The following is a 27,640-nucleotide window of genomic DNA, read 5'->3' as shown; positions in this document are numbered from 1 at the left end:
TCGATATGTTATACTTCGATGAATGTAGCAGTTTAGCATACAATTTCAAATAAGTCTTAAAGGTTTTTTTCCCACCTATGTTTAAATAATGTTGCATAATATGATACATATCATATGCTTAAATGCTTGAAAGTACTTAACTGATGTGGTTATGTAAAAATAAATTATTTGTTCAAATATGCTACACGTATTTTAATACACGGCTATCATTCTGTCATGGTATTTTATATAGTATGGTAATTTTAATGTGTTTCACATTGACAAAAGCTTATGCAATTTATTAGGATTTATACATTTTAAATATATCATTTTGAAAGTAAATATACTATGCACTTTATTATTAGAAAGTTGTATACTGAAATATTTGCATCAAAACTCGATTTTCTTAAAATGCATTTTTTCCCAGTTGTATACATAGCATTTAGAGTATGCTAAAGTTACTCTGTGGAAGAACTATTAAATGATTTATATGTTTGATATACAATAATACATTACAGAGAACTTTACCTGAAACATTTGCCTATAAGTAAGTTCCAGTTTGTAAGAAAAATTTAGTTGTATTATTGATAGCGTAGAAGTTTCAAATCATTTTTAGTTGATATGTTATACTTTGATGATGGCAGCTTATTTTACATTAATTATGCTTATACCAACTATTGGAAATTATATAATATTACAATATCTTTCAGAACATAAGCATTTTATATATTTTATAACAAGAGAAGTATTTAAAAAAAATATTTACATTAAAACTTGATTATCTCAAAACATAAATTTTCACTGTTGCGCGCATGATGTTTTAAAAACGGTTCTTGGTACACACTTTAAATTTAATGGACTTCTTTATATGAGTATTATCATCTAACTGAACCAAAAAATATATTGAATATTTTAATAGTCAAAAATTTTACGCATGGAAATATTAAAAATTTTTTATTAAAATGCATTGTATAAATTTCTTAAGATTTTTGGTTCACAGTAGTCTTTAGATGCTATACAAGCTGTATATTAACTATGAAGTTAAAATATATAACAGAATGTTTTAAATTGTGCACGCAAAGTGGGAGTATTACGTGAACATATAAAAAATTACCTCACAAAGAAGATTAAATTATAAAAACATTTGTGGCAACACAAACTATTTGCTTACTAATTCAGCTGTGCTATGTAGTCAGCTGTAAAAAACTGGAAGTAATAGCTTTAAAAATAAATATGCTATCCCAATTCTTACAACAGGATCATATTCAGAGATTTTGAGGGTTTTAAGGTGTACGAGACCCCTTAACGTAGTTCAATGGAGAACGTGATGCAACCACTTCTCATTCCCCAATGACTTTAGCTTTGGCACTTACGTTTCAACCGTCACAGGAATCACGGCCTTGATAATTCAACGAAAGAACATATTATTAGTACTCATTTCGTGCTCTTAACGTTCTTAGCATATTTCATAATGCCTTACCGGAAATTTCTGTTTTCAGCTATAATCCTGGAAGGAAAAGTTCTGTTCATGCTGGTTCTATCATCTCGACTTGAGGTTTTGGATGATGGTAAATTACTCATGTATCGATTGTTATACTAAGGGAACTCTATTTTTATGCCTCATGATTGAGAAGTCCATTATTGCCACCAACCATAACCGAAATCTGAAAGGATTTTATGTGGGACTTCTCAATATCTGGCAATCTCTGGCAAATTCCGCTCAACATCCACGATTTGTTTTCGTGACTTCTTGCTGATTAGCAGCATTATCTTCTGTGTCCTAATGTGTTCTGCAGTTCTTTCGTAAGTGTTCATCACCACTGCAGTTCTAGCATACTAAGGTCGCTTTCGTCTGACGTCTGTTCCGCCTTAAGACACTTACTTAAGTGGGTAGACTGCCTGGACGAGCTGTCACTTGTCCACTAGCTTCTGGGTTGGAGTAGTTCCGATTGGGCAATGGTGTGTGCAAGTTTCTGAAAGGACTGCCACGTTTTTCATGGCGTACACTCTAGGCATTTTTTAAATCCTTGAGATCCACTATTCGCAATTGTTTCTATACCTCAGGTTCCCGTATGCCACCGAGGAAGTATTTCATGGATTGTACTTCACGTATTTCTGTTGAGCAGTCAAAAAAGGAGAGATGGGAGAGCATTTCCATAACAATGGCGAGCTTCTGGATTATTTTGTTGAGCTTCTGCTGTCGAGATATTAACTGCAGCCTTCTGTAGTCTTTTAAACACTTCTTAGTAGAGCTTTCGCGTACCGGGTACAGCATCAAAATCTAGCCTCTGGGTTTCTAGAAGAGTGGGACCGATATCGTCTTCTTCTATTCTCAGAGAAGCTGCGAAATTACAGGTTTGTCTTCGGAATCCTACCCATTTCCATTTGGAGCTATACAGAACTGAGCCTTGTACATATGTCACATGTTTTTTCCATCACACGTGGAAAGCATGACAAAATGGGTCGGAAAACATAGGTACCTATTTAAAGGTATCAGAATCGTCTCCAGTTGTCATTATGAATGTGTTAAAGCTGTCAGATTCTTTGGCGACAACAGCAGAGACTTTGTCATCGATTTGTTGTTCGACATCAGAAACTCTTCCTTTGATTTGTAGTTTGACAGCATTAACTCTTTCTTTGATTTGCTGTTTGACAGCAGAAACACGTTCTCCAGTTTCTCTAACTCTCCTTTCGACCATGTTATTTCTGCTTTCAAAATCCTCGAAAATCTTCTACTGTAGATTCCATCTTTCCTTGAACTGGTATTATTTCCCCTTTCCCTCTTTTGTTGGACGCATTTATCTCTTCTGTAAAGGAATCAACCTCTCCTTTTATATCTTCCTGGAACGCAGCAAAGACTGTCACAAGCTGCCTCAGATGCTCCTCAATTGTTCTTGTCACTAGCATTCTGTCCTACTTCTAACACCCAAAATTGTTCCTGGCATAAAGGTTCGTAAAGCATGCGGAAGAGCTGGTAGTTTGTTAGAATTTATTTGTCCCGAAAAAACACTAAACAATTCTGGAGTTTTTCGAAAAGTACGAGTAAAAAATATAATTCCAAAAATATACGAAATATAAAGGAACACTGCTAGTAGTTATCACTTTAAAGTGCTGAGAATGATGAAGAAAATACGATGAAAAGCGCACGTAAAGCGCGAACATAAATCTGTCAATACTCCTTACTCTATGTTGAACTGCAGAGTTCAGAACTGAAGTTCATTCTGGTCTTATCTCATTTTCTCACTCTCCATACCAAAAGCCCGAAACTGACAAAACTGTTGGACGTTCGAAATTTTGGAAGAGAAAACAAATGAAGCCACAAGGAAAAATCTACATGGCTTATAATGATTGTCACATTAAAAAAAGGAGTTCTAAAGTATAACGCCAACTAAGGGCGTTACAATAATTTTTAAGCTCCGACCTCTCTCCGTCAAGACATGGAGAAACTACTGATGGTGTGAGTGAGAGAGAAGCAGTTTCAAGGAGGAACCTTAACACAAAGCATCATATGTGAGAAGGCACTATTACGAGTTATTTACGAGCGATTTACGGTTATTTTCTAAAGAAGATCCCACACACTTCTACAAACGTGGAATCGGAAGACCCGTTTAAAGCCAGTCGGGGCTGGTTTGACAACTTTAGGGAAAGGACCGACCTTCACTCCGTCGTCAGGCATGGTGAGGCAGCAAATCCGGATGTAAAGGCAGCTGATGTTTACATCAAAATGTTTTCCGAACAGATAGTAGCCAAAGGATACATCCCCCCAGCAAATCCTCAACTGTGACGAGAGAGGGCATTTCTGGAAAAGGATGCCGAATAGAACTTACATAACGGCAGAGGAGAAGATGCCAGGTCACAAACCCATTAAGGATAGATTAAATCTAGCAATTTGCGTCAATGCGAATGGCGACTGTAAAATCAAGCCTCCGTTAGTATACCATTCGGAAAACCCCAGAGGCTTTAAGTCATATAATATTTTAAAAGAAAACCTGCCAGTTATAATTTTAAGAAGATATGTGGAGGGCAAATCCGAAGGCGTGGGACAGAATGAACTTCTTTGTGGAGTGGATAATTCTGGTGTTCCCTTCTGGTGTTGGCCTCGACAATGCCCCTACTCACCCATCAAATCTCGAAGATGATTTACTCGAAGAGTTCAAGTATATAAAATTTTCCTACCTACCACCCAACACCACTCCTATCCTGCAGCCCATGGATCAGCAGGAGATTTCTAATTTTAAGAATTTGTACACCAATCACATTTTTCGCCGCTGCTTTGAGGTGACAGAGAACACAAACCTTACCATTCGAGAGTTCTGGAAAAACCACTTTAACATCGTGATGTGCCTAAGAATTATTGTTCAGGCCTGGCTGGGTGTTACAACGTCTGCATGGAAGAAGCTGTGGCCTGAGGCTGTAGCTGAAAGAGAATTCGAAGGATTGGAACCCAAAGTGTCAGTGGTAGAGGAGCTTGTTTCTCTGGGAAAATCCATGAGTCTGGAGGTGGAGGAGAGAGATGTGAACGAACTCGTAGAGGAACAGTCTCAGGAGCTGACAACCGAGGAGTTATACGATCTGCATTTGCAGCAGCATACGGTGGTTCAACGAAAAATTGGTTTTGAAGAGGAGCCAGAGATGGAGGAGGTTATCCCTAAAAGAGATATAAAACAGATCTTGAGAATGTGGGATAAAGTTGTAGAGTTCGTGGATAAAAATCACCGCGAAAATGTTGCAACTACTCCTAACTATTCCTAAATCGGAATTGTTCAACGAAACTTGCCTAACTCGATTCCGGAATACCTTGACAGGTAGGAAGAAACAAACCTCCTTGGACAGTTTTTTTAAACGATCTGCGGGTGAAAATGAGCAGATCATGACAAAAAGAGCGAAGACCAGTGACAAAAATTAAGCGCTTCCGTAGGCACTTTTTCTTTTAATTATGTTTTTATAGAATATGTATTTGTTATTTATAAATAAATGTTTCTTCTTGTTTTTGAATAAGAAACTACATTTTTCTTATTCAAAAACACTTAAAAAAACAGCTGAGGTCGTGTTTTGGGAGCTGGAACGGATTAATGGCATTTCGATTACTTTCAATGCGGAAAATTGCTTTGAGATACGAGCAAGGTTACGAAACATATTAAGCTCGTTTGTCGAGGAACCACTGTACTTAATTATATAATCGTTAGCAAGCAGATAGTAATAAATAATTTTAAAACTGTGCTGCTATCAATATACAAATTATGTTGACTAGTATAATTAATTTAGAATTATGCGAATACATATAATATAAGATGATGTATGTTACTACAGATACGTGTTAATATAATACATATATAAGTCTGTGCATATATATGAAATCATAATTCTTTTTATACCAGTTAACATTTAGAATTACTGAACAACCATGAAAGGTTCCCCAAGAATGAAATATGGTGTAACAATGAACACTTAGTTTAGAAATTCGATTCTATTATATATTGTTGTAAAAGTCATTGTAAGAGTGAAAATTCTTCATTCTGCCTTAATGCGATTTTTTGCGTTTAATGCGTTGTTTGGTGATTTTATGATCCCGAATTATATTGATGTGATATATTAATACTGCATTTGTAGATATACGTTTTTTGAGAAACGAGTCAAAGAGATTCATTTTTTGTAAAAATTTGGATTTATCCTTATTTTATTGACGTGCACCAGCACAGAATTGAGAATGGCTTGTGCTATGCTTCGATGGATGAAGAAGCGTTTGTAAGTAATGAATATTATGAACGTTTGAACATATTTAAATGAATAGTATTAAAAGTATATATTTACTTATATCATATACTAATAGTTTATGGTAAATTTTCATTATAAATCTCATCACAGTTTCATTTCTCATTCTATTGCATTTCTATAGCGGTACATACATTTTGTGGTTTACATATTGTAGATTGCATCAGTTTTGCAGCGCAATTTATTCCTCGGTATGTTACTTGTAGTGTTATTAGAAATTCCATTATTTTTGTATTTTTTCTGCAATTGGTAGTATCTGATTAGGAAATTTATGTTTTATTTCAAGATATATATGAAGTTGGTTATATCAAGTGTTAAATAAACGTTGTTATTCGGGCAATAGCGTTAGCTTTATCGAGATAGATAAATGCAATTCTTATTTCTTAAATACTCAAGATATAAAGACACACTCGAATAGTAGATTCACTCACTTTACGTTTTTTAAGGGTTATATATATACATTAAGGGCGTGTTCAAAACAACCATTGACGAGTAGTCTTGGCGTAATTCGTATTCATACCAAGATTATCCATTTCTCAAGGCAATAATTTTTGTTATTTTTGCTAAACCGTTTACGAAAATATAATTTTCCGAATCCTGAACTCTTATGCATGGAAAGGCAGATTTTAAGATATTTGTTTTGCAATTTGATGCAAAATTCGTATTTTTAAAACACCGATGTATATGTTCTTTTTTTAAAATTCTGCCAGTATATAACATTCTTGTGTTATCACCATTTATAGGTGTCGCTTGCTGTACAGCCTGCTGAATACATTTTACTTTCTAGGTATCTAGAACATCGTGTTGTTTCGGTACGAACAGGGGCGAAGTATTCATCACTTAGATACATTTAAAGATAATTAATTAATTTTTTTCTGATTTTGATATCTATAATATATAGACAGGATTACTGATAAGAAATTTAAGAAAATAGTAAATGAAGAAGTAAATAGAAAAATTTCTTTCAGGTATTGTGAGATGTCAATATAAACTTCATACATTTTACTAGGGGGCTGTTGACAAAGCAAAATCTTTACTATATATGTCTACGAGCTCTACGTATACAGTGTGTTGCTCAAAGTAAACTTCCTGCATTGTGAAGAGTACTACGTGTATGTCGTGATGTGTTCATGCGAAGCTTGTTTCCTCGTATGAGCTCTGCCTCTTCGAACCGAAATTGTCCGTAATCTGCAGCGTCTTGAGTTGTTTATGCAGCTTCTTGAGCTGTTCTGGTATTTCCTGTCGAATCTGACGATGACGCGGACAGTCTTGCATCCTTCGTTTACTTGCGACTTCTTCCCGTCATCGCGCATATTCTTTTGACGTTCCGCTTTCCTAATGGGCCTCCGTTTCGCTTCTGCTTACCTTTCCGGAGCACGCAGTGATTCTTGGTTTTCTGAAGGTCTTTTGCGTCTGCTACTAGTGTCTGATACAGTTTGAGCAAGCGAAGTTTCTTGAGTTGTTGCTTGTCTGCTGGAACTCCTATTCGTTTCTTCTTCAGTTTCTTGAATGCGTAACCTTTCTTCTCACTATGCTTGCCTGCTGAGTTTCTAGTTGTATCTTCATTCATTTTTGAAGCATGCACGTTTTCTTCTACTTGCCTGCTGAGTCTCCTAGTGCTTTTTACTTCATTTTTTATGTAGCTCGCTGTAACATTTGTGCTGTCTTCTTGCGTTCAGACATTTTAGTAAATTGAAAAAAAAATTATGTAACTGTAGTAAAGTAACATTCATCTAAAATATGTTAAATACCTACAGAAGTTTAAACTTCTACTCAGAAAGGAACTATACAATAAAAGAAATTAAATTTTTATAAATAAAATTAGAATAGCATAAAATGCATAGAAACATTTCATTATGAAGAAAATGTATTCATTCTTTCCAAGCAACCAGCTATTCGTAAATAAATTTTTCTTGCCAAGTCAGGAAACAAAGAACTTTGACACTTGGGGTAATACATTTGAAGTTATGATTTAAATTTATTTTAATATAACAAATTTGCAAAATCTCAATAAAAGAATTAACGTATCGATAGCATATCGTGTCACGTATCTAAAGGTGAAACATAAAAGTTGCCAAAAGCAGCTATTCATTTAAAATACTGAAATTAACGAAATATTTTTCGACATACAGTGACGTTATATGGAATCACGTGCTTTCTTCAACTCAGAATATAACCGTAAATAATAACAATAAGTTTCGAGTTTGGCAATACTATTTATTTCATATTTTTTTAACTTAAAAATTTCTCTTAAACAATACGATTTGAGAGTGAGAAGAGCCATCATTTTTCTAAATAAAGCAATTTGATCTCCAGCGCTTTCCGAAATTTTATATAACATCTCGAGTGATAGTCGTAGGAAGATAACAATAGTCGAAAAGTTTTACCAAGAATTTTTGAAATCCGAGGGTACCTCCTTCTAAACTCAAATCTCCCCCCCCCGTTCCGGAGGATATGATGTTACGAAGAAAAAAAAAAAAAAAAACAAAGAGGCAAAATCCCACATATATTTAAACTGCTGACTCCTGTTTACAATATTCAATTTCCTTTAAAAACATTAAGCTTCATTTAAATAAAATGAAAATAAATTCACACATTTTCCCTAGCTTTCAAGCTTTTATTGTACTTTTAAATATTCTTTTTGTCACTGTTGCGCAAGTTTTCCGCGGCGTCATTAGGAGCCGTAGGTCGAAAACATATAAGAATCATTGCTGTAAATAATGATCATATGATAAATTGCATACATATGCGATTCTTTTGATTAGAATTTGAGTACAATTCTTTATACATCAGCTACTATGCCCCTTTATGTAACGACAAGGATTATTTTCAATGATTATCCGATGAGAATGATTCTTTACAATGATTATTTGATGACAAAGATCATTTGCAAAAAATATTAAAGCCGATGACTACGATTACTTAAATAGAATATGCATGTCATTCGATGACAACGATTATTTCCAAAGAATCTTCGATCACGTCACTATTGTATATCGCTATACTTCTGGGTTTGGGGGGGGTTGTGTATTATACTACGGCCCTGTAATTAAGCGTTTTAAATGACATCAAAAACGTTAGTAAAACTTAGGATCCTTACATACTATCCGCCAGAGTTAATTAGTTTGAAACTGAGGTCTAAAACGACCTTGTTGAAAACTTTTAGCTCTAGAATCTAACGCGAGGCCAATCTTTTTCAAACATTTCTCTCTAGAAACTAGATATTAAAAAGTCGTTTTTACATTATCATCTTTATGGACAAGTATTTTCATCTGTACTGCATCTATAAACAGGAGTTTCTTAGTTGAAATCTGGTTCCTTATGGAAGGAAAACTAGTTTAATGAAATGTTACACAATCAAATGGCAAGTAACATGAATATTTATATTTCTCCTTTAAAATTCTTATTTCATTCATGACGTTATTTAATTATCTCCCCGTGCTCTCTGACTTGTGTTGTAAAGAAAAACACCAAACACGAGCGTGTCTATGTACAAGTGTTCAACACTACCGCCTGCAATCAAAACACTAACGTCTTAAAATTCAACATAACAAAACCTCAGAACACACCTTATATTCATCTCTAAACCCTGAGCTACAATTCTGAAAAGTGGCTAACTCTGAAGTGTAGCGTCAGAGAGCCTAACTACATTCATTCAACCTTTATCACATATTCACAATAATTTGCTCTTTTTACAGTCACACAAATAAGTTAAAATTTTTGGCATTACTCTAATATTTTTACTTTTAACATATCACAATATTTCTTAACTTTTAAGATAACAGTTCACATTGTATATAAGGACATATTAACATGCCGTTAATTTTACGCATTTTAAAACATACATTAGTAGTACATTGTTAACTTCTATTCTTTTCCAAGCAAGTGCCAATTCTTCTGCATTGAAATTCTACATTTCAAAAGTCTTTCAGATTAAAACTTCTTTCTTGCCAGAATCTTTTGAATAAAATTTTATACAATAATTTTTACAATTTTCTTAAGGTACCTTTCTCAAAGATTATCAATGCTTTTTCAATATTCAAGTATTTACACATTCCTATTATACATTAATTTTAGTTTTACTCGCGAATAACTGAAAAACAATACCAAAATAGGTAACAACTCCTTTCTCGCCTTTTTGGCGATAAAGGTAGGCCTCACATAAAGTTTTACTTATCTTTCTGATATTCAGACATCCTTTTTTCTGCCCAGTCCTGGAAGGTGGCGAAGACTACTTTCTGGTTCATCTTCCTTCTTGTGCGGGTTCGCCCTTCGGTCCCTTCCTTTAGCATCTGCCTGTGGTCACGGCCGTTTGATGGCAGCTGGTCTTGGCGGAACCGGGACAACTGTCTCTCGTTGTTGCATGGATCTCGTTGCTGGCTGTTGAAATTTTTCTTGCGTCTTTGCATCTGCAGCTGGTCTTCCTTCATCAATTCGTCGACATTTGCTGCGTAGACTCCTATCCGATGGGTAGATCTTCTGTTTTGGAGCCGTGTTATAGTTGCTGTCATTTCTCCTGGCTTTCTTTGCATTAGTCGTACTTCTCCCTTCTTCATTCTGGGGGTGGTCGTGCTCTCTCTTCTCTGGTCGGTGGAACGACTTCTTTTTCTTGTTACCTTCAGTTTTCCAACGGGGGAACTTTCTTTTCAATTGCTCCTGTCTACTAATGGCTTGCCCTTGGGATTGTCGTTGTTCCACCTCTGGAGCTTTTGCCTGCCGTGCCGGATCCTGCAAAAGATCTTGAAATATTGGCATTTTATTACGATTATAAAATGGTTTTATCTGGTCTACGTTTGCGGTGCAGGTTTCACCATTCCTGGCTTTTAACACCACTAAGCCTGAGTTACTTTTTCTATGACATATGGTCCTTCAAATCGTGGATAAAATTTAGCAGTTTTATCTTCTGGTGCTGAAGAAAGTGAATGCTTAATTTTTAACACTTCATGTCCTACTTTATAAGTTACTCCCCGTCGTTTCATATCATAATAAAGCTTCTGTTTTCTCTGTGCTACTTCAGTGTTCTTTTTTGCTTTTTTAATTTATTTTTCTATATTGCCCATTTTAAATTCTGGGGCTCTTTGTTGAACATAAAATAATTTATCTAACGGCGTTATAATCTTTCTGCCTAAAAATAACTCAGCAGGAGTTTTGCCCGTCGTATCATGTTTTGCGGTCCTAAGGGAGAAACCTAATTCATTGACATAGTTAACCCAGCTTTTATGAAAATTTTTAACATAACTACGGACAATTTTCCTTATATTTCTATTGACCCGTTCCGCTATATTTGATTGCGGCCGATACGGGACCATTTTTAAATGACGTATGCCCAGTTTTTGGCACATGTCTTCAAATATATTACTTACGAATTGAGGACCATTATCCGATATTACTTTTAGGGGCGCCCCGTATTTTAAAATATATTTATTTAAAATAGAATCAGTAACTAATTTCGAGGAGGCTCGTTTTAAGGAAACAATTTCGATCCACTTACTAAAATAATCAACCATAACAAGGTGATAGCCACTTTTATTTAACTGACTTTTTGGGAAAGGGCCCAATAAATCGATGCCAATTATTTCATTTGGAAATTCCGATTTAATACTATTTAGAAACCCGGCCGGGCGGAAATTAATATAATTAACTGCTTGACATGTTGGGCAGGACTGGACATACGCCCTTGTTAACTTTTGCAGCTCAGGAAAATAAACTGCTTCGCGTACGCGTTGGATGGTTTTTCGAATACCAGCATGAGAAGCTAAAGCGGAGTCGTGTAACTCCTGCAGTACATTTAATCTAAGACTAGCTGGGATAACAGGTCGAAATTCGTAGTTTTTGTATAAAATAATAGACCATCTATTAGTTCGTAATGGGCCGTCCTATTTCTTATCGCCACAATATATTGGTGGCTAAAATTTTCAGGATCCTTTAAATAATCATAAATATTTTTAAATTCAGGATCCTTACCCAGTTCGGTTATCACAGTTTCTCGGGAATGTAACTTACATGCTGTGAGCATTGCCACCTTTACAGTATTAACTTCTTCATCTATTTTTATTCTGGATAGGGCATCTGCTACGATATTTTCCTTTCCGGGGCGTGTGCTTAATTACCAGATTATACTCTTGTAACTTTAGTGCACATTTTATTAACCTTGTGGATAAGGTTTTCCCTGAGTACAATCTAGTTCCCGCCGCATGATCAGAATACACTGTTATTGGACCTTTCGAAAATAGACTCGGAACTTTTGCACTGCTAACAGAACTGCAAGTGCCTCTCTCTCAGTCGCGGAATAATTTCTTTGTGTTTGATTTAATGTTCTACTAAAAAATGCCACGGGCTGCTGATTTTGCGAAAGTACCGCTCCTACCGCATAATCCGAAGCATCCACTGAAATTTCTAAATTCTCATCGTTTTCAGGAAATTTCAAAACAGGGGCTTGCGTTAATGCTTGCTTTAATTTCTCGAAAGCACTATTGGCTTCGGCCGTGGACGAGAAAATTGCCTTTTTCCTTTTTAATTTTAACAATGGTTCAACAATAGCTGCAAAATCTTTTATAAAACTCTAACTTCAATCTTTGGAAGAGTCAAATTTTTCACAATAACTGTATTTAACTTGAAGAAAGAGGGCTTTTCTTGGCCTTCGGATTTCCGCACCCTCCCGTCAGCAGAAATCCGTTTTAGTTTAATTTTCTTTCTTCCTTTCCATGCCTTCCTTGTTTTTCCGCTGGCCTTCAGACTTTTTTTCTGGCTTACTATTGAACTGTCGACGTTCGCCGGTTGTTTTTGGATACTTTTTGGTCCTTGCCCTCTGATTCGATTTGCTTCCGTAGCCGTGTTCTTGCCTTTGCTGTGGTCTTGGCGCACCAAATTGGCTTCGTTGCTCATACTGGCGTCTTCATTCGATGTCCGCCGTTCTTCTATTTTCAAACTGGATTGTTAGCTCAAATAACTTTTCCAGTTTAGTCGGATTCCTTAATTAAATAAAGTCTTCTACTTGGGGAACTAAACTCGGCAAAATCACTTGAATTATCTCAGGATCCGGACGGTTTCCATACAAGAGTTTAAAGACGTGAATTTTTCTTAAAATAAAGGTGGAAAGATTTTCGATTCGTTGCTGGTATATGCTGAAGAGTTCCGTTTCTAAACTTGCACGATCTCTTACGACAGGGAAGGGTTTTACTAAGGCAGTCTTAAAATTTTCGTAAGTATAGGTGGGACTTCCCGCTTGACCCAAGAGGCTTCTGCCTATACATTTGAACCAATTAAGCGCTTGGCCCCTCAAAGCGCTGGTAGCTAAGGTGACTTTATGGAACTCATGGACTGGATACAGCATGAAGTGGTCATCCAATTTTTCCAAAAAACTGGTTACCGGTGAGTTTCCATTAAATGTTGCTTCTGGTTTCATCGATGCGCGCATGGTCTGTACGATGTACCCAAATCCTTCCAGGGCGGCAGCTGGCATTTCTGGATTCTGAGTCGCTTCTGCAGGCACCACAGGTTCTTCTTGAAACTCGGCCATGGTTATTCTTCTTCGTTGGGCGCCACTATCAGGACTTGTATTCCTCTTTACTTGCTTTGGAAACATGAACTATCCTGACTCGGAACAGGGAGCTTACTCAAGCTATGTTTACTAAATTACGTGATTCAAATCTTATTTATTGCAACAACTTAAACTGTTATGACACTTTCAATTGCACAAGAGGCCCTTGCTTTTACAACTGCATTTATTTGCGGAACACTTCCTTTTGCAATAACAGTGTGTACATATACTCCTCTCTTTTCAATCTACACCAGAGCATATCTGTGATTGTCGACATACACCGGTGAGGGTCCGAATGTAGAAGAACGTAATGCAATATTCGATCTTTCACCGACGTATTTGGTGAATGTTAACATTCTCCAGTGAAAGTCGACATTCTTTAATTTCGGTCTTTCGAGGTAACATATTTTTATACGATTATATACATATATATATACATATATATATATATAATATATATAACACTTTAAATTGCACAAGAGGCCCTTGCTTTTACAACTGCATTTATTTGTGGAACACTTCCTTTTGCAATAACAATGTGTACATATACTCCGCTCTTTTCAATCTACACCAGAGCATATCTGTGATTATCGAAGTACACCGGTGAGGGTCCGAATGTAGAAGAATGTAATGCAATATTTGATCTTTCACCGACGTATTTGGTGAATGTTGACATTCTCCGGTGAATGTCGATATTCTCCAATTTCGGTCTTTCACGGTAACATATGTTTATAAGATTATATATATATATATATATATCGTGTATATATATTGTTTATATATATATATATATATAATCGTTTATTGCAATGCATTGTCGGAAACGCTTTCCTGGCCCATAGTGACGAGAGACAACACAAGAAAAATATGGTACGAACATTGTAAAGATATTTTTTTATTTTCCTTAGCGCAGCGGAAACCAAGAAATAAGAACAAAAGCAGGGGATCGCCATCAAAGAAAGTATTCGAAAGTTCCTTCGGAACGTATCCTAAACATGGGTTTGGTAGAGATAGTCCAGTGCATTGTTCAGCAAGATCACGAGAACTAACGTGCATTATCAGTTCGTCTCGGGGTACTTCAACACATAAGTGCACGAAACCCCAGTTAGAAGTCCAACAGGAACTTGTGGCACATATTGTGGCAGGTGCTGGGAAAGTCCTGGGGATGCACGGTATTTTCCAGAGCATCTCATGTTGGATGTGCGAGAGATGGGATACCCGTAACAGGGTGCAGGTCGTAATTTCGAACACCTTTTTTGAGGTCCATAAGTGTCTAATTTTGTTCCTACTTTTTAATTTCTCTTGTGCTAAGCGTAACTGGTGTCCGATCTTTCTTGTGTTTTGTGTTGTTTGCACCGGCCAGGAAAGTGTTTTCGGCCATGTTTTGCCATTTAATTTTTCGTCATCGTCGTCTCTCTCATATATGTGTATAATTACATATGACTCAAGTGTTGCTACTATATGATGACATTTACAAACACGGTGTTTAAAATGCTACATATTCCCATCCGAAAATATCTTTTTCTTTTCCTCTTGCCCTTCAAATAAGATATATGTGTCCTTCATTGCAAAATTACCTGGAACTTTAATTTTTCTTTTTTCGAGGACAATGGAGAGCATATTTCAGTATAGGCAGCTGTCAATATTCAAACATCAAATTGTAAAAGCCATTAAAGTGTGGCCGAAATGATCAGAAGGGCTAAATTCGCATAAGGATTTAGGAAATACATTTTGAATGATTTTGTAAATTTTCCTTCAATAAATTTAATGCAACAGGCAAAAGAAATTACAGGGAACAATAAATATAGGAGAAAACAGGTATATCTTTTCCTAATTTACTTTGATTTGATTGATTTCTTTCTTTCTTCCTGTATAAATAAATAAACTTTAAGAATGCAACTGAAGAATGAGAATAAAAGTTTCAATTGAAACAAATGGTGGCAAAAATCCTAGTGCGGCTCTGATGGACTACGAAAAAGACCAGCAATATGATCCGAATTTTGAATAACGAGAGAAAATTTGAAATCTGTGCAGCCAGCGATGCAAAGAGACTCGTTAAAATACAGGTTTGGCTGATTCAGAAAGAACGTTACGTGTATATCTTCTAAAATGCTTTTTCCATCCTTTGTTTGTAGTTGTTTCCCTTTTCATTTCAGTTTCCTTTTTTCCTCCTATTTTGCAATTTTCGTCATTGTTTCCCTCTGTTTTTAAGCCACCTGTTTATTATTTCTGTTATTATTATTGCAACTTATGTAAAAATTAAGTAAGGAAAAGTAAGGCACTGAAACTTTGCAAATTATTACGCTCTACGTGAGATTCATGGAGGCCGCTTATTGCATACAAATAACGCAAAATACTTTAACTTATCTGCTTGGCTTTAGGTCAGAACAACGAAAACAACAAATTCACCCTTTGTAGAAAACAATTCTGCCAGGCAATAATCTACGGGGAGTTTTTTCCCTATGAAACTGAGCCAAAAGTGTTATATAGTATCTAAATATGGAAGTGTTGTACATGTTAAACGTGATCGTCATTGCATTACTTTCACTATTTTACTAATGAAATAAAGATATACCGATTTTTTTGTAGATTGGAAAATCCTCCTTGTGATCATGAAAAGGAGCAAAAACTGGAAAACGAGAAAGAACTGGAAAACGAGAAGGAACTGGAAAAGAAGCGAGAACCGGAAAAGATGCAAAAACTGGAAAAGAATCAAAAACTGAATAAAAAGGAAGAACAGGAAAAGAAGGAGAAACTGGAAAAGAAGCAAGAACTCGAAAACAAGAGAAAACTGGAAATGACACAAAAACTAGAAAAGAAGCAAGAACTCAAAAAGAAACAAAAGCTGGAAGAGATACAAAAACTAGAAAAGAAGCAGGAACAGGAAAAGATACAAGAATTAGAACAGAAGCAAGAACTGAAAAAGAAGCAAAAATTGGAAAAGAAGCAAGAAATGAAAATGAAACAAGAGCAGAAAAAGAAGCAAAAACTGGAAAAGAAGGAAGAACTGAAAAACAAACAAAAACTGGAAAAGCAACAGAAACTAGAAAAGAAGAAAGAACTGGAAAAGAAGCAATTACTGGAATGGATTCAAAAACTAGAAAAGAAAGAAGAACTGAAAAAGAAGAAAATACGGGAAGGAATACAAAAACTAGAAAAGAAAGAAGAACTGAAAATGGAGAAACATATTGAAGAGATGCTAAAACAAGCACACAAAAATGAACTGGAAAGGCAAAAGTTGAGGGAAAAATTGCAAAAACCAAAAAAGAGAGACCTGAAAATGAAGAAGGAACTGGAAAAAATGCAAAAACTGGAAAAGAAGCAAGAGCCGGAAAAGATGCCAGAAATGGAAAATATAGAGGAGTCTGAAAAGACGCAATACCTGGAAAAGAAGCAAAAAACGGAAAAGATTCCAAATCTGAAAGACAAGCTGGAACCGGAAAAGAACTGTCAAACCCGAAAAGGAAACCGGTTGAACTGCGAAAAGAGCCAGAACTGGATACCGACTGTAGAACGATTGATTTAATGACCAAACGAAGCAAGACCCGGAAAAGAAAAATAGAACAAATAAATCATATACCTGCTTCATTTTACCAAAATTTATTATCAACAACATTTTTATTATCAAGAACTTTATGGTGTTCTTAGTATATGGACGGCATTTGATAATATTTTGCTCGGTAAGTGTAACTACTGATATATTATAAGCTAGTAATTAGTCATGCTAACTTTAAGATACCAGTATTATTTTAGCAGCAACTAAGTACACTCTTTCGTAGTTCAGATCTATGTTTTCAGTGCCTTTCATGGCTGCGAGGTCTTCCGGTTTTACCTGGAAAGTCACAGTTTATTGACTTTTTTAACACATAGCTTTACACATGACAATATTTTTCAACAATAAATTTATGTTGTGCTACTGGCTTTAAATTGTGCAAATAAATATTGCACGGCATATCTTTCATAATTGAACTCATGAAATTAATTTATACAAATTTCATTTTAAAATTTGTTTGACCCTGAGCTCTCTTATCCAACTGCAGATATTCATAGAACTTTATATCAAGGTTCAAAGAAACGTTCAAAAAGGAATGTTTATCCACTTTTAATTATGTGTTAATCAGCATGATTTGCATTACTAAGATTGTAATTCTAAACAAATTAAAAGCTATTGTAGTATGTACATTAGCTTTTCATTTGCTTTCACCTTGTTTAAATTCAGTTTGACATACCACAGTTTCCGTCTCTACTCAGGATTTTTTCAGTGTAAAAATTCAAGATTACAAATTGAAATGAGCGAAAGAAATAACTTTTAAAATGTGTGTATACATTACATCAGAATCATAATATAATTAGATAAATAAACTGAATAATATGTTATAAAGCGAATTTATATCAATTTCGATTTCTTTCAAAATAGAAATTCCTTCGCACCTCATAAATCTCACAGAAACTCTCGGTTTGTGATTCATGAGCTTTAGTTTTTTATATTTGGAATTTGGCAGCAATATGATTCACTGTTACGATGCAAATTCTTGCTCACAAATTGGTTATCTAACTAGAAAATGGTATAATTAAAATAAAATGAATATTATTAGATGGAAATGTTGGTTTCCTTTGCGTTTATCTGAATGGTATCGTATATATAAACCTGTTGGAGACGTTTTTTTCCCGCACATCGAATAGAGACACATAGTCACATAATACAAATAATATGAATACAAGAATATAGTGTAAGATGATGCTCTACCACATTTCTCTATTACTTAAGACTGCGAAAGATTTGTTAAAGCATTACAGGATCATACTCTGATGGATCTCGCCGTTCTGTTTCATTTTCTGCCCTCGAAAACACATTATCTTAGTACAATAGATTACTTTTGAAGGAATGGATTATTTGAAAACATTGTAACTGTAAGAATTATTCTCTGACGTTATTACTGAAAAAGCGGCTGAGAGCATAATCTTTGGCTATGCTCTTTAAGCTGTATTAAAACCATTTTGAAATGTAAGGCCTACAAACTGAAACGTAAATTTATCTTATTTCTGTACTATTCATTAGAGTTATATACATTCCCATCAATAGATACTGAATGGCTAAATATTCTGCTTACCCAAATCAGTTATTTTTTTTTTTTCTCTCTTCTTTTTCTTAATTTTAATTAGTCCGGAAAGTAAAGCTATAGAGAATTTCACTTCTTCATTAGAAATCTGATTTAGAATTTTGTTTTCGGAGATAAAAGTTTGAATTCTTTATCCCTTTTCTAAACACAAAGATTGAAAAACGTAACATCGAAATTTTGAAAACATTTATACACTAATAGAAGGGAAAAAAAACAGAATATAATGCTTCAGCAAGCATGTAAATATCTCTATCACTTAAGTTTCAGCTATGTTTGCTATAGTATATTCAGGCGTATAAGGCGCACTTTTAAAAGAAAATGCAAGATTGAAATTTATGGGTACGCGCTGTACGCCAGCTATAAAAATGTTACGTTTAAAAATATGGAAAAAGTGATTAGAATTAGATAAAATTAGATTTCTGCGTGTAATTAAATGCTTTTTATTTAAGAGAATAACATAGTTTATGTACTTAAAAATTTTCGTTATCGGATTCTGTTTCATTTTCACCTTCACCTCTGATCCATACTTGCATAGACAGATCCAAGTTCCTCATATACGTCTCAATCTATAACTTAAAGCACATCATCGAATTCTGTTTCAGTTTTGCCGTAACTTTTACTCTGATCCACACATAAATAATCATCTTTCGTTGCATCTAGACCGTCAGATATACCACATAAATTAAACGGGTTTAATTTTATTCCGTGATTTTATTATCTACTGACACACTATTTATGCACTGGCATGACGTATTTGGTCTCCATTTGTAATTAGTTTTTTCACCTTCACTTTTGTTCGAGTATTCCACTAACGTTTAAAATATTCTATCGATGATTTATTGACATATATGTCTAATATATGAACTAATGGCAATAATCCGCCTGGATAAACTGTCATATCTGTATAACACTCTTTCAACAACATATTTGTGCTATCCGTTAGATGGAGGATGAACATGTCCCAAAGTATTAGACTTTCTTGATTATCTGAGGCAAAAGGAAGCTTTTGCCAAATATTTCTTATCCACAGTTTCACAACATTTTTCTCCGCCGATCATTTCTCGTGAATACGGATGAAAACACTTTCGGGAAACTGCACTTCAGCAAAGTCTTTCTTTTCAAGATATCGATGAGCTTTTAATTTCGTACGGTCGGCTAAGCAGGAGATCAGTACGGTGAGGTGAGATTTCTCGTTGGCCTATTGATTTTATGTTAACCGTTATTTTTCTTTCATATCATTGTTTCTTTATCTCCTACTATATCAAAACTTCAGGAATGACATCGATATTTGCAACACGTGATAGTAAATAAAGTTTAACATATTTTTAAAAACTCATCAAAGTTTTATCTCTATATTTTCGAAGCCTTTGAAAAAATTTTATCTCTTTTTCTCGGAGAACTGAATTATTCCGTGAAGTAAATCGAATACACAACCTCAGTTTGCTTTAGAGTTTTCACTTCCATTTGCACTCGTTTTTTCTATTTTTAAGGCAAAGAAACGTACGCTGTTTCTTGTTACAATTAATCCATTCTAGTGATGATGGGGATTTTCTACAATGCAGTTTCCAACACTTTCGCCGACGGTAAGCTATTTCATTACTTCTTTATGCAATACACATTTATTCTTTGGCGCAATAATCATTGTAAAATTTCATGCCTCTTCCACTCGTGTACGAAGCATTCACGAAAACCATCCTGCATGATTTCCATTTTCTTTCGCAAACTGAATGACTTAACATTTGAAACTTGCATAGTGTTTGTTTCGTTCGGCGAAAGCCATAACTACTGGTGAAGAAAGCACTGGATGAACTACACTTCACTAAAAGCAAATGTGATATCGTTAAGTCTTTGATGTTGACATCAGAACCACGGCTTCAAATGACTACAGAAAGAAGAAACATGACTCCTAATTCCGCAAATTCATTTGGTCGAAAGTGCACTCTTATCCAAATGATGTTCCTTATTTCTCGAAGTCCTAGAATAACATTCTCTTCCACATCCAGAATGAATACAAATCACCTCCTACCTTGAAGAAATATTTTCCCCGATAATCATTTCTCCTGCGCACCACCTTATCGCTTGCCAAACTGCAGTGTTTCCGCAATTGACATATTTGCTCGTTTTTCCTAAGGTATGAAATAATCAAGAAGAGCTGTTGCGAGATATGATGTTTTTGGTATTGCCAAACCACCATGTGTATTTTATTGCTTTCTTTATTTACTAAAGACCTGATGCATTGTAATTAAGCGATATAAGAACTTGATTTATATGCGATTACGTTTTCTTATACAAAATGTTCCAACAAGGTGCTTATGGGTTGTAATTTCATTTATTCAAAACTCAGTCTAGTTATATTTATAAAATTTTCAATAGCAAACGAAAGTTTTAAGAAAACAGTTTAAACGTTTTGGGTCAAGATACTTTTCAAAAAAAGTCTAATCCAAGAATTATTTATATGAGAAATTTTATGTAAAAACAAATGGCGCACATTTTTACGTTTGAAATTTACTGGCATATTCCATGCCAAATTTAGTAAGAGATTTCAGGTTTTTACCAGCTATAGGAAGTCAAGGATTTCTAGAATAATTTACAAAGTCAAGGACGAGTTCTGTCTATTGTTAATTGGTATTTTCATTTCCAAAATAGAACATTGAAAATTAAATTTTGAGAGAAGTCTTTTTAATTTTTTTGGCACGCTGCATAATGAGTTCATTTCAAAAAAGCTGAAAATAAAAGTATCAGTTTTCTACATTTTACTAATTATTCTTTCCTCCAATACCTAGACTTCATTTCGGAAACTTTCCTTTTGGTTATAAGAAATAAATCACAAAACAATTGACTGATGTCAATCGAAATCAGACGGAGATACTTATGTTCAAAATTATTTCATAACGAGTGCAAACTTTTTCCTCATAAAATTATGAGTGTCGGAGAAACATATGAAGAGCTAGGCTTCGTAATTTTTACAAAACAAATGACTTTAAATTTAAAAGTACCAAAGCGCAAACATTTACGTTTTTCAAAACACATTTGTACTTGCAAGTCAATGCCTACCACAAACGACCAAGATCCGGTCTGAACTTTTGCAGACAGTGCACAGACATGCGTTTCGAGTACCTTTCATTTTGGTTATTTGCGTATGCCATGTAACCTTCTCAAATATTCTCATGCTTGTGACTCAGAATTGAAATATCATTTTAACTGATATTTTTATGTGATGTGTAACAATAATTTTGTTTATTTTTCAGGATGAAGATTCAGGCCCCCTTTGCGCATACCGACTGTAATTTGAATAGCCAGTTTACAATAACAAGCTTAATAGTAACCGACCGTCATAGGAAGACGCCCGAGGCTTAAAGGAACGCGAATCTCTATCAAAGTTGCAACTTGTGTAAATGCAATTTTGACTTTTAATTCTTTTATTTTCCCTTTCTCGTGTCAAAAATGTTTCTTTCTTCAATATTTAGTTTAATAACGTGAAACTTTAATTTAAATTTTTCTTTTCGCTATTTTTACTTTAAAAAGATTTTAAGTTCTTTCATTTTACAAAAGTAATACTGATTTTAAAAACTATAAATATTTCCTTTTGGTTTTTTATTTTAAAAAATTGCTTTTAAATTCTCACTTTATTTATTTTACAGAAATATTATATACTCTTATAAGCTAAACATATTTCTTTTTTGTATTTCCATAAATGCCATTTTTTCAAAAAATATTTTACTCCTTTTCATTAAGGGGTGTTGGAAACCCTATAGCAACAATGTTGAATTGGCAATTTTTGGATTACCTTTTCTGAAAATCTGCTGTTCTTACAGGCTTGAAGGTTTTTACGTAATTAAAGTACATCTATCACCTCGCGCTCTTACAAGCACGAGGCAGGTTCGTCTATGCGCTCGCCATAGTAGGAAAATAATCTCTATCTTTGAAATTTTATCCTCTAATTTATTACACATAACGGTACACAATATACAATAAAACAAATATCACTAGTATAGTATACATTTAATTATATACATAATATAAGGCGTGCAAAACATGTTTTAAGTAATCTCAACTATATACATAATATAAGGCGCGCAAAACATGTTTTAAGTAATCTCTTTCCACACGGCATGGCTGCCGGTCCAATCGCTAAAGTACCAAGTCTCGTATTCACGCCACCAGCCTGCCTCGATCGGTTTTTCCGAGGAATCTCGAATTCTTTTAATACGGTGTCTTTAATCATAATATTGTTATATCAATCCATTTCATCGAGAGTCGCGATCAAACTTTTAACTTTTGTTTTTAAACTCTGCAAAATAATTTTCCCTTCTTCAGATATTTTATAGAGAATAAGAATCACTTCATCATGATGTAAAAAGAACAGCCATTTCTCAGCTTTCGATGGTGGGTCAAACATAACTCCTTTCATTATTTTCAAATGTTTCAATAATCGTTTCCCTTGCTCTAAGAATCTCCTATATCTTGATAAAAATAAGAACCTTAATTTCTCATTTCCATATAAAATATACTTTCTCGGTGTCTACTGGCTTTAACGCCTGACATTCGAATCATGTTATTAACAGACATAAAAACAATTATAATTTTCTAAGTTAATATGGTTAATATATAAATTAAGGACTTACCTTTGATCCCGATAGTGAAAATATCGAACGAAGAGCACAACTTGACGCTGTTAACTTTAATCATGAGCACACTGCAGTGGCACGTAACTTGACATGATTACAACACGGTAATTCACATTATCCCTGATTTAACTTTTCATGATTTCACTAGGATGATGAACACTGATGATCCCATTTTACCACTCACTGGCTGTTAACTTTTTAGCACATCACGCTTTCACAAATCGGATGAATTTATTCGCACACATGGCCCTAAACGCGCCATTTTCTTTCGTCATAAAAATCTTCTCTCATCGTAGATCCATTCGTGAACTATCACCGAATTTCATTTTATAACTTTCAGTAACTTTTTACAACCATATTTATTTATTATTTTCACTATTTAGTGATTTCCTTTTTCACAATCTTATCCTATCGACTGCGCCGATTTGCACCTCGCGCCGTTTCAAGTCCGAGGCGGGTTCGGTCATTTCTCATGCACTCGCCATAATAGGAAAATAATCTCCATCAGCTTTGAAATTTTATCCACTAATTTATTAAACAATACACAATAAAACAAATACCACTACTATACATTTAGCTTAAGTTATCTCTTTGCACACGGCATGACTGCCGGTCCAACCGCAAAAGTCACAAGTCTCGTGTTCTTCCCACCAGCTTGCCTCCACTCTGTTTTCCGGCGTAACTACGTCCCTTCCTTTAACCCTCTTTCGCCCCTCGCGGATAAAATGTTCTGGAAACGTCTTTCGCTAAGGGAAGTAACATCACAATACCTAGCTGAATATACTGAAAAGAGCTTTTTTATCATTTTAAATTTTAGAGTATTTTACAGTATATTTTGTTACGCCTAGTAAAATTTAGCACTGATTATAATCAAAAGCTCTTTTCGGCAAATATTTGGAAGCGTAGTAAATAAGGTATAAAAATTTCAGATACCTGTGAGCAGTAGTTCTTGAGAACAGGTACTACATCGAGTATAAAAAATCACGTTCGGGGGTAAACGCGATTTTATGTAAAAATTCTCAATTATCAAAGTATTCAATGACAAATTAAAGCTAGATTTTGTACAGTCCTAATTTTCATAGAGATTAAAGAACGGTGTTTTAAGAAAGCTAAAATTGTAGAGAATTTGAAAATGCAAATATCAGAAATCCTCATTTTATGAAATGTTTTGGCTTTCATCACCCCTTCAACTATTCTATTCTTTAAAGTCCTTTCTCTTTTTTTTTCTATTCTGGTAAAACTTGATATATAAATTTAATTCTTTGTCTTTTAATTTTTAATTTTATATCTCTGGTCGCATTTCTCTTTAACGATTAACATTTTGCATTTGGCTTATTATTATTATATTAAAATTATGCAAAATGAACAAACAGTAAATAATGAGATGCTCAATTAAAAACAAATACAGATTTAATGATAAAAGGGAAATTTTTAATGTCATTACAAACAAGATTTCAAGGGGTTCAAGAGGCCGTTGCCTAAAAAAAAAAGAAAACAATTCGTCGTTTCCGGAAGAAATGAAACTTTAAAAAATATTTTCGTTGTCACAAAAACCAAACTTTTTGAAACATTACGTTATTCAAACTCTTACGTCACTTCCGAGTGTCACGTTATCTAAGATGGCATAGGTTTCGGCTACGTACCCAAGCCTCTGGCATCTGAGGGCGGTTGGTTACTACACCTGAACCAACGATAGTGAACTTCCGGTGATATCCTTCTGTCTGTACCTGAATGAAACTGGCTCTATTTGACGGCACACTAGCGAAACACTAAAAAGTCATGATTTAAACGACGATGGTTTGAATAATTTAACTGGAATTTTGAGGACGACAATTTAGATTAACTGCTGCTGATTTTTTATTTAGGTGGTCGTGAGTATATGGTTTAGTGATGAAGAGTATGAATAATTGAGTAGGATGATAATAAAACTTTAGGTGATCGGGCTTTGTATCTAGGTGAAGTTTTTTTATTCTGACGACGACTTCAATGATGATGATGAAGATGATACATAGGATGGTTTAGAATGACTGATGTGATTTGGGTGATGATGGTTTATTTTATTCTGACGATGATCATGGTGACGCGATATACATGATGGTTAAAATGACGATGTGTATTAAGTGATAATAAATATTTAGATGAATTTGATGGTGACATAGTTTTGACTGATGACGATTTTATACATGATGTGAGAGTGATTTATATAATACTTTAGAGGAGTTAGACAATAAAGACGATGATTAAATGAGGATGAAGAAGATGATGATTTGGTTGATATTGCTTTCTATTTAGATGATCTGGAAGATTATGATTTATCTATCTCGACGATGATAATGGTGATGATGACATATACGACGGTTTAAACTGAAGGTATGATTTCGATGATGATGATTATTTAAATGATGGTTTTGAATTATCTGGTGATAATTTTATAATTTCTTTCTTGGTTATTCAGATAACAATTTTGATGGTGATTTAGAAGTTTGAGGTGATGAAGACGATGATCAAATGAGAATCATATTGTTGATGGTGGTGATTTAGATGATACTGCTTTTTATTTAGTTGATTTGAGCTATAATGATTTATCTTAATTTGGCGATATTTTCAATGACGATGATGATGATAATATATATATATATATGATGGTTTAACATGAAGATGTGTTTTGGGTAGTTATGCTTAGTTAGATGTCTTAGATTAGCAGATGAAGTTGATTGGATTTAGAAGGAAATTTATATAGATGATGATTTCAATGAGTTAGATATTGATTTAGATGAAGGTATATTCATTTGATAATGATTATTTAAACAATAAGAGGGTCGTCCGAAAAATTACTTTGCCGTAAACCATAAAAAACAAAGTCTTATTACCTGGAAAACCTATTGCAAAGATACAGCTATATTTCTGCTACTTCTCAGCATAAGAAACATCGGAACTATACCAATTGTCATAGCGTCGGTTACCTATTTCCATTAGAGTGTCATAGAAGTCTGTCGCCTGGGAAGAAAGGCAGCCCGTCACATTTGTCTGCAACATTTCACCTGTAGGAAAGTGTGCCCAGACAAGAACGTCTTCAGGTGCAATAACACGTGGAAGTACTTAACAGCAAGATCGAAGCCATAGAATGGATGGTCAGACATCTCCCAGCGAAACGTCTGCAACATATATTTTGTGGAATTCCCCGTATGCGTCCGATGTTGTCGTAGGACACCACAACACCAGCACTGAGCATCCCAAACCATTTGTTCTGAATGGCTCTTCAGATGTTCTCTAGTAAAGCGCAATAAAGATCAGCTTTCACCGGAGCACCACTCGCCAATACGTCAATGAGCAGAATGCCTTTACTATCCCAGAATACCGTGGACTTCAATTTCCGTGCATAGACTGAGGATCGTCCGGCGCGTGGATCCCTGTGACGCCAATCAATTGTGAGTTGCTGTTTTCTGTGGTGAAGTGAGCTACCCACATCTCATCACCTGTAACGATTCTGTTAAATTGCGTTCAATAAACTGATTTATGTATCTGCTGCCTCTAGTTCTTTGTGTTTAAGTTTTGAGTATTCGAAATGGAACTCAAATACAATCAATCATATATATAGATTACATATCAATTCATATATTTGAATTAAATACATATTTACTTACCGGCCCGAAACTTTCTTAACACGTTGAGCGGGGCGCCGGTCTCTGGGGACCGACAGTGAACTTTCCGTGTGGCCGGCGTCGGTCCCTGGGAACCGACACTGGAATTTTCGTTTGCCTGGCGTCGTTCCACGGAACCGACACTATAAGTTAAAAAATAAATATAGTCTCAATGAAATGTGATCAAATTTAGCATTAATGAAATGTATTGAAACATTCTAAACAAAAATACGGCTTAGCTTTAAGGCTTAGCTCGCTGCCGGCTGAACGGAAAGGACAGCAAATTCGGCGCCGAACTCAGCGTGTTAATTAGAAAGCTACCGCTCGGCCTTAAAAACGCACAGCAGTTTGGTTTAAATAACCGTTGATAACACTATTCTATAACGTTCTTTCTATAACGTTCTATAACGTATTATTCTATAACGTTCTTTGTACGTTAAAGTACATATAGCACAAGAGTGTGCAAGGAAACTGATATATAACAAATTTATTTAATATTTTTCATATAATAAGGATAATTTCAAACTGTAAACATAATTCTAAAAATCCATGACATTATCGAATTGAGACCTGTTTCGATGTCAGATATATCTCGTAATGAAATCTGATATTTTTTGAAATTTAACAACTAATTTTTCGAGGTATTTGACAGTCCAATCTGTATAAGTTTCATTTATTTGTTTAAATGTTTGTAAAGTGTTATCACAGATTTTCATAAAAAAGGGTGTGAGAGATAATTGATAAAATTGATAGATAGAAATGGAGGGAATATTATGCATTTGTTCAGAAACATAAACGTAGTATTTGTGAGATTTCTCGCACAGCCAAATTATAATTGTTTTGTTATTTCTTTTTTTTCATATTTAATTCTTTTAAATTAATTTCTCAAAGTTTGTCATAATTTATGTGACTCAACTAGGTACGAAAAATTGATTCGGAATGTAAAAGAAATATATGTAT

General features: G+C 34.6%; 1 protein-coding gene and 1 long non-coding RNA gene across 14 annotated transcripts in view; one reads left to right on the top strand and one right to left on the bottom strand.

The window, feature by feature from the left end:
* LOC146994990 (uncharacterized) overlaps positions 1 to 26,565 on the top strand; it is a 192,803-nt gene extending 166,238 nt beyond the window's left edge. For 7 of the 13 annotated variants that reach the window (XM_085825024.1, XM_085825026.1, XM_085825022.1 and 4 more), the window contains one exon: positions 15,881 to 17,273. In XM_085825024.1, the coding sequence (XP_085681150.1) occupies positions 15,984 to 16,817 (834 nt within the window). In that variant the 5' untranslated portion in view covers positions 15,881 to 15,983 and the 3' untranslated portion in view covers positions 16,818 to 17,273. Of the gene's footprint in view, positions 1 to 15,880; positions 17,280 to 21,659 lie in introns of those variants that run through there. The other 6 variants (XM_085825028.1, XM_085825031.1, XM_085825030.1 and 3 more) reach the window with 3 other exon arrangements.
* A 122-nt stretch (positions 26,566 to 26,687) lies between these two features.
* LOC146994989 (uncharacterized) overlaps positions 26,688 to 27,640 on the bottom strand; it is a 129,654-nt gene continuing 128,701 nt past the window's right edge. Inside the window, exon 2 of the long non-coding RNA XR_015043417.1 lies at positions 26,688 to 26,823. This is a non-coding gene — a long non-coding RNA (uncharacterized LOC146994989). The remainder of the gene's footprint in view (positions 26,824 to 27,640) is intronic.

This window comes from Stegodyphus dumicola, chromosome 10 (genome assembly GCF_044657685.1).
Source record: "Stegodyphus dumicola isolate Sdum_Otavi_A_Nest chromosome 10, ASM4465768v1".
NCBI lineage: Eukaryota > Metazoa > Arthropoda > Arachnida > Araneae > Eresidae > Stegodyphus > Stegodyphus dumicola.
Note: the sequence above shows the minus strand (reverse complement) of the source record. Positions and strands in the feature narration are given on the sequence as shown.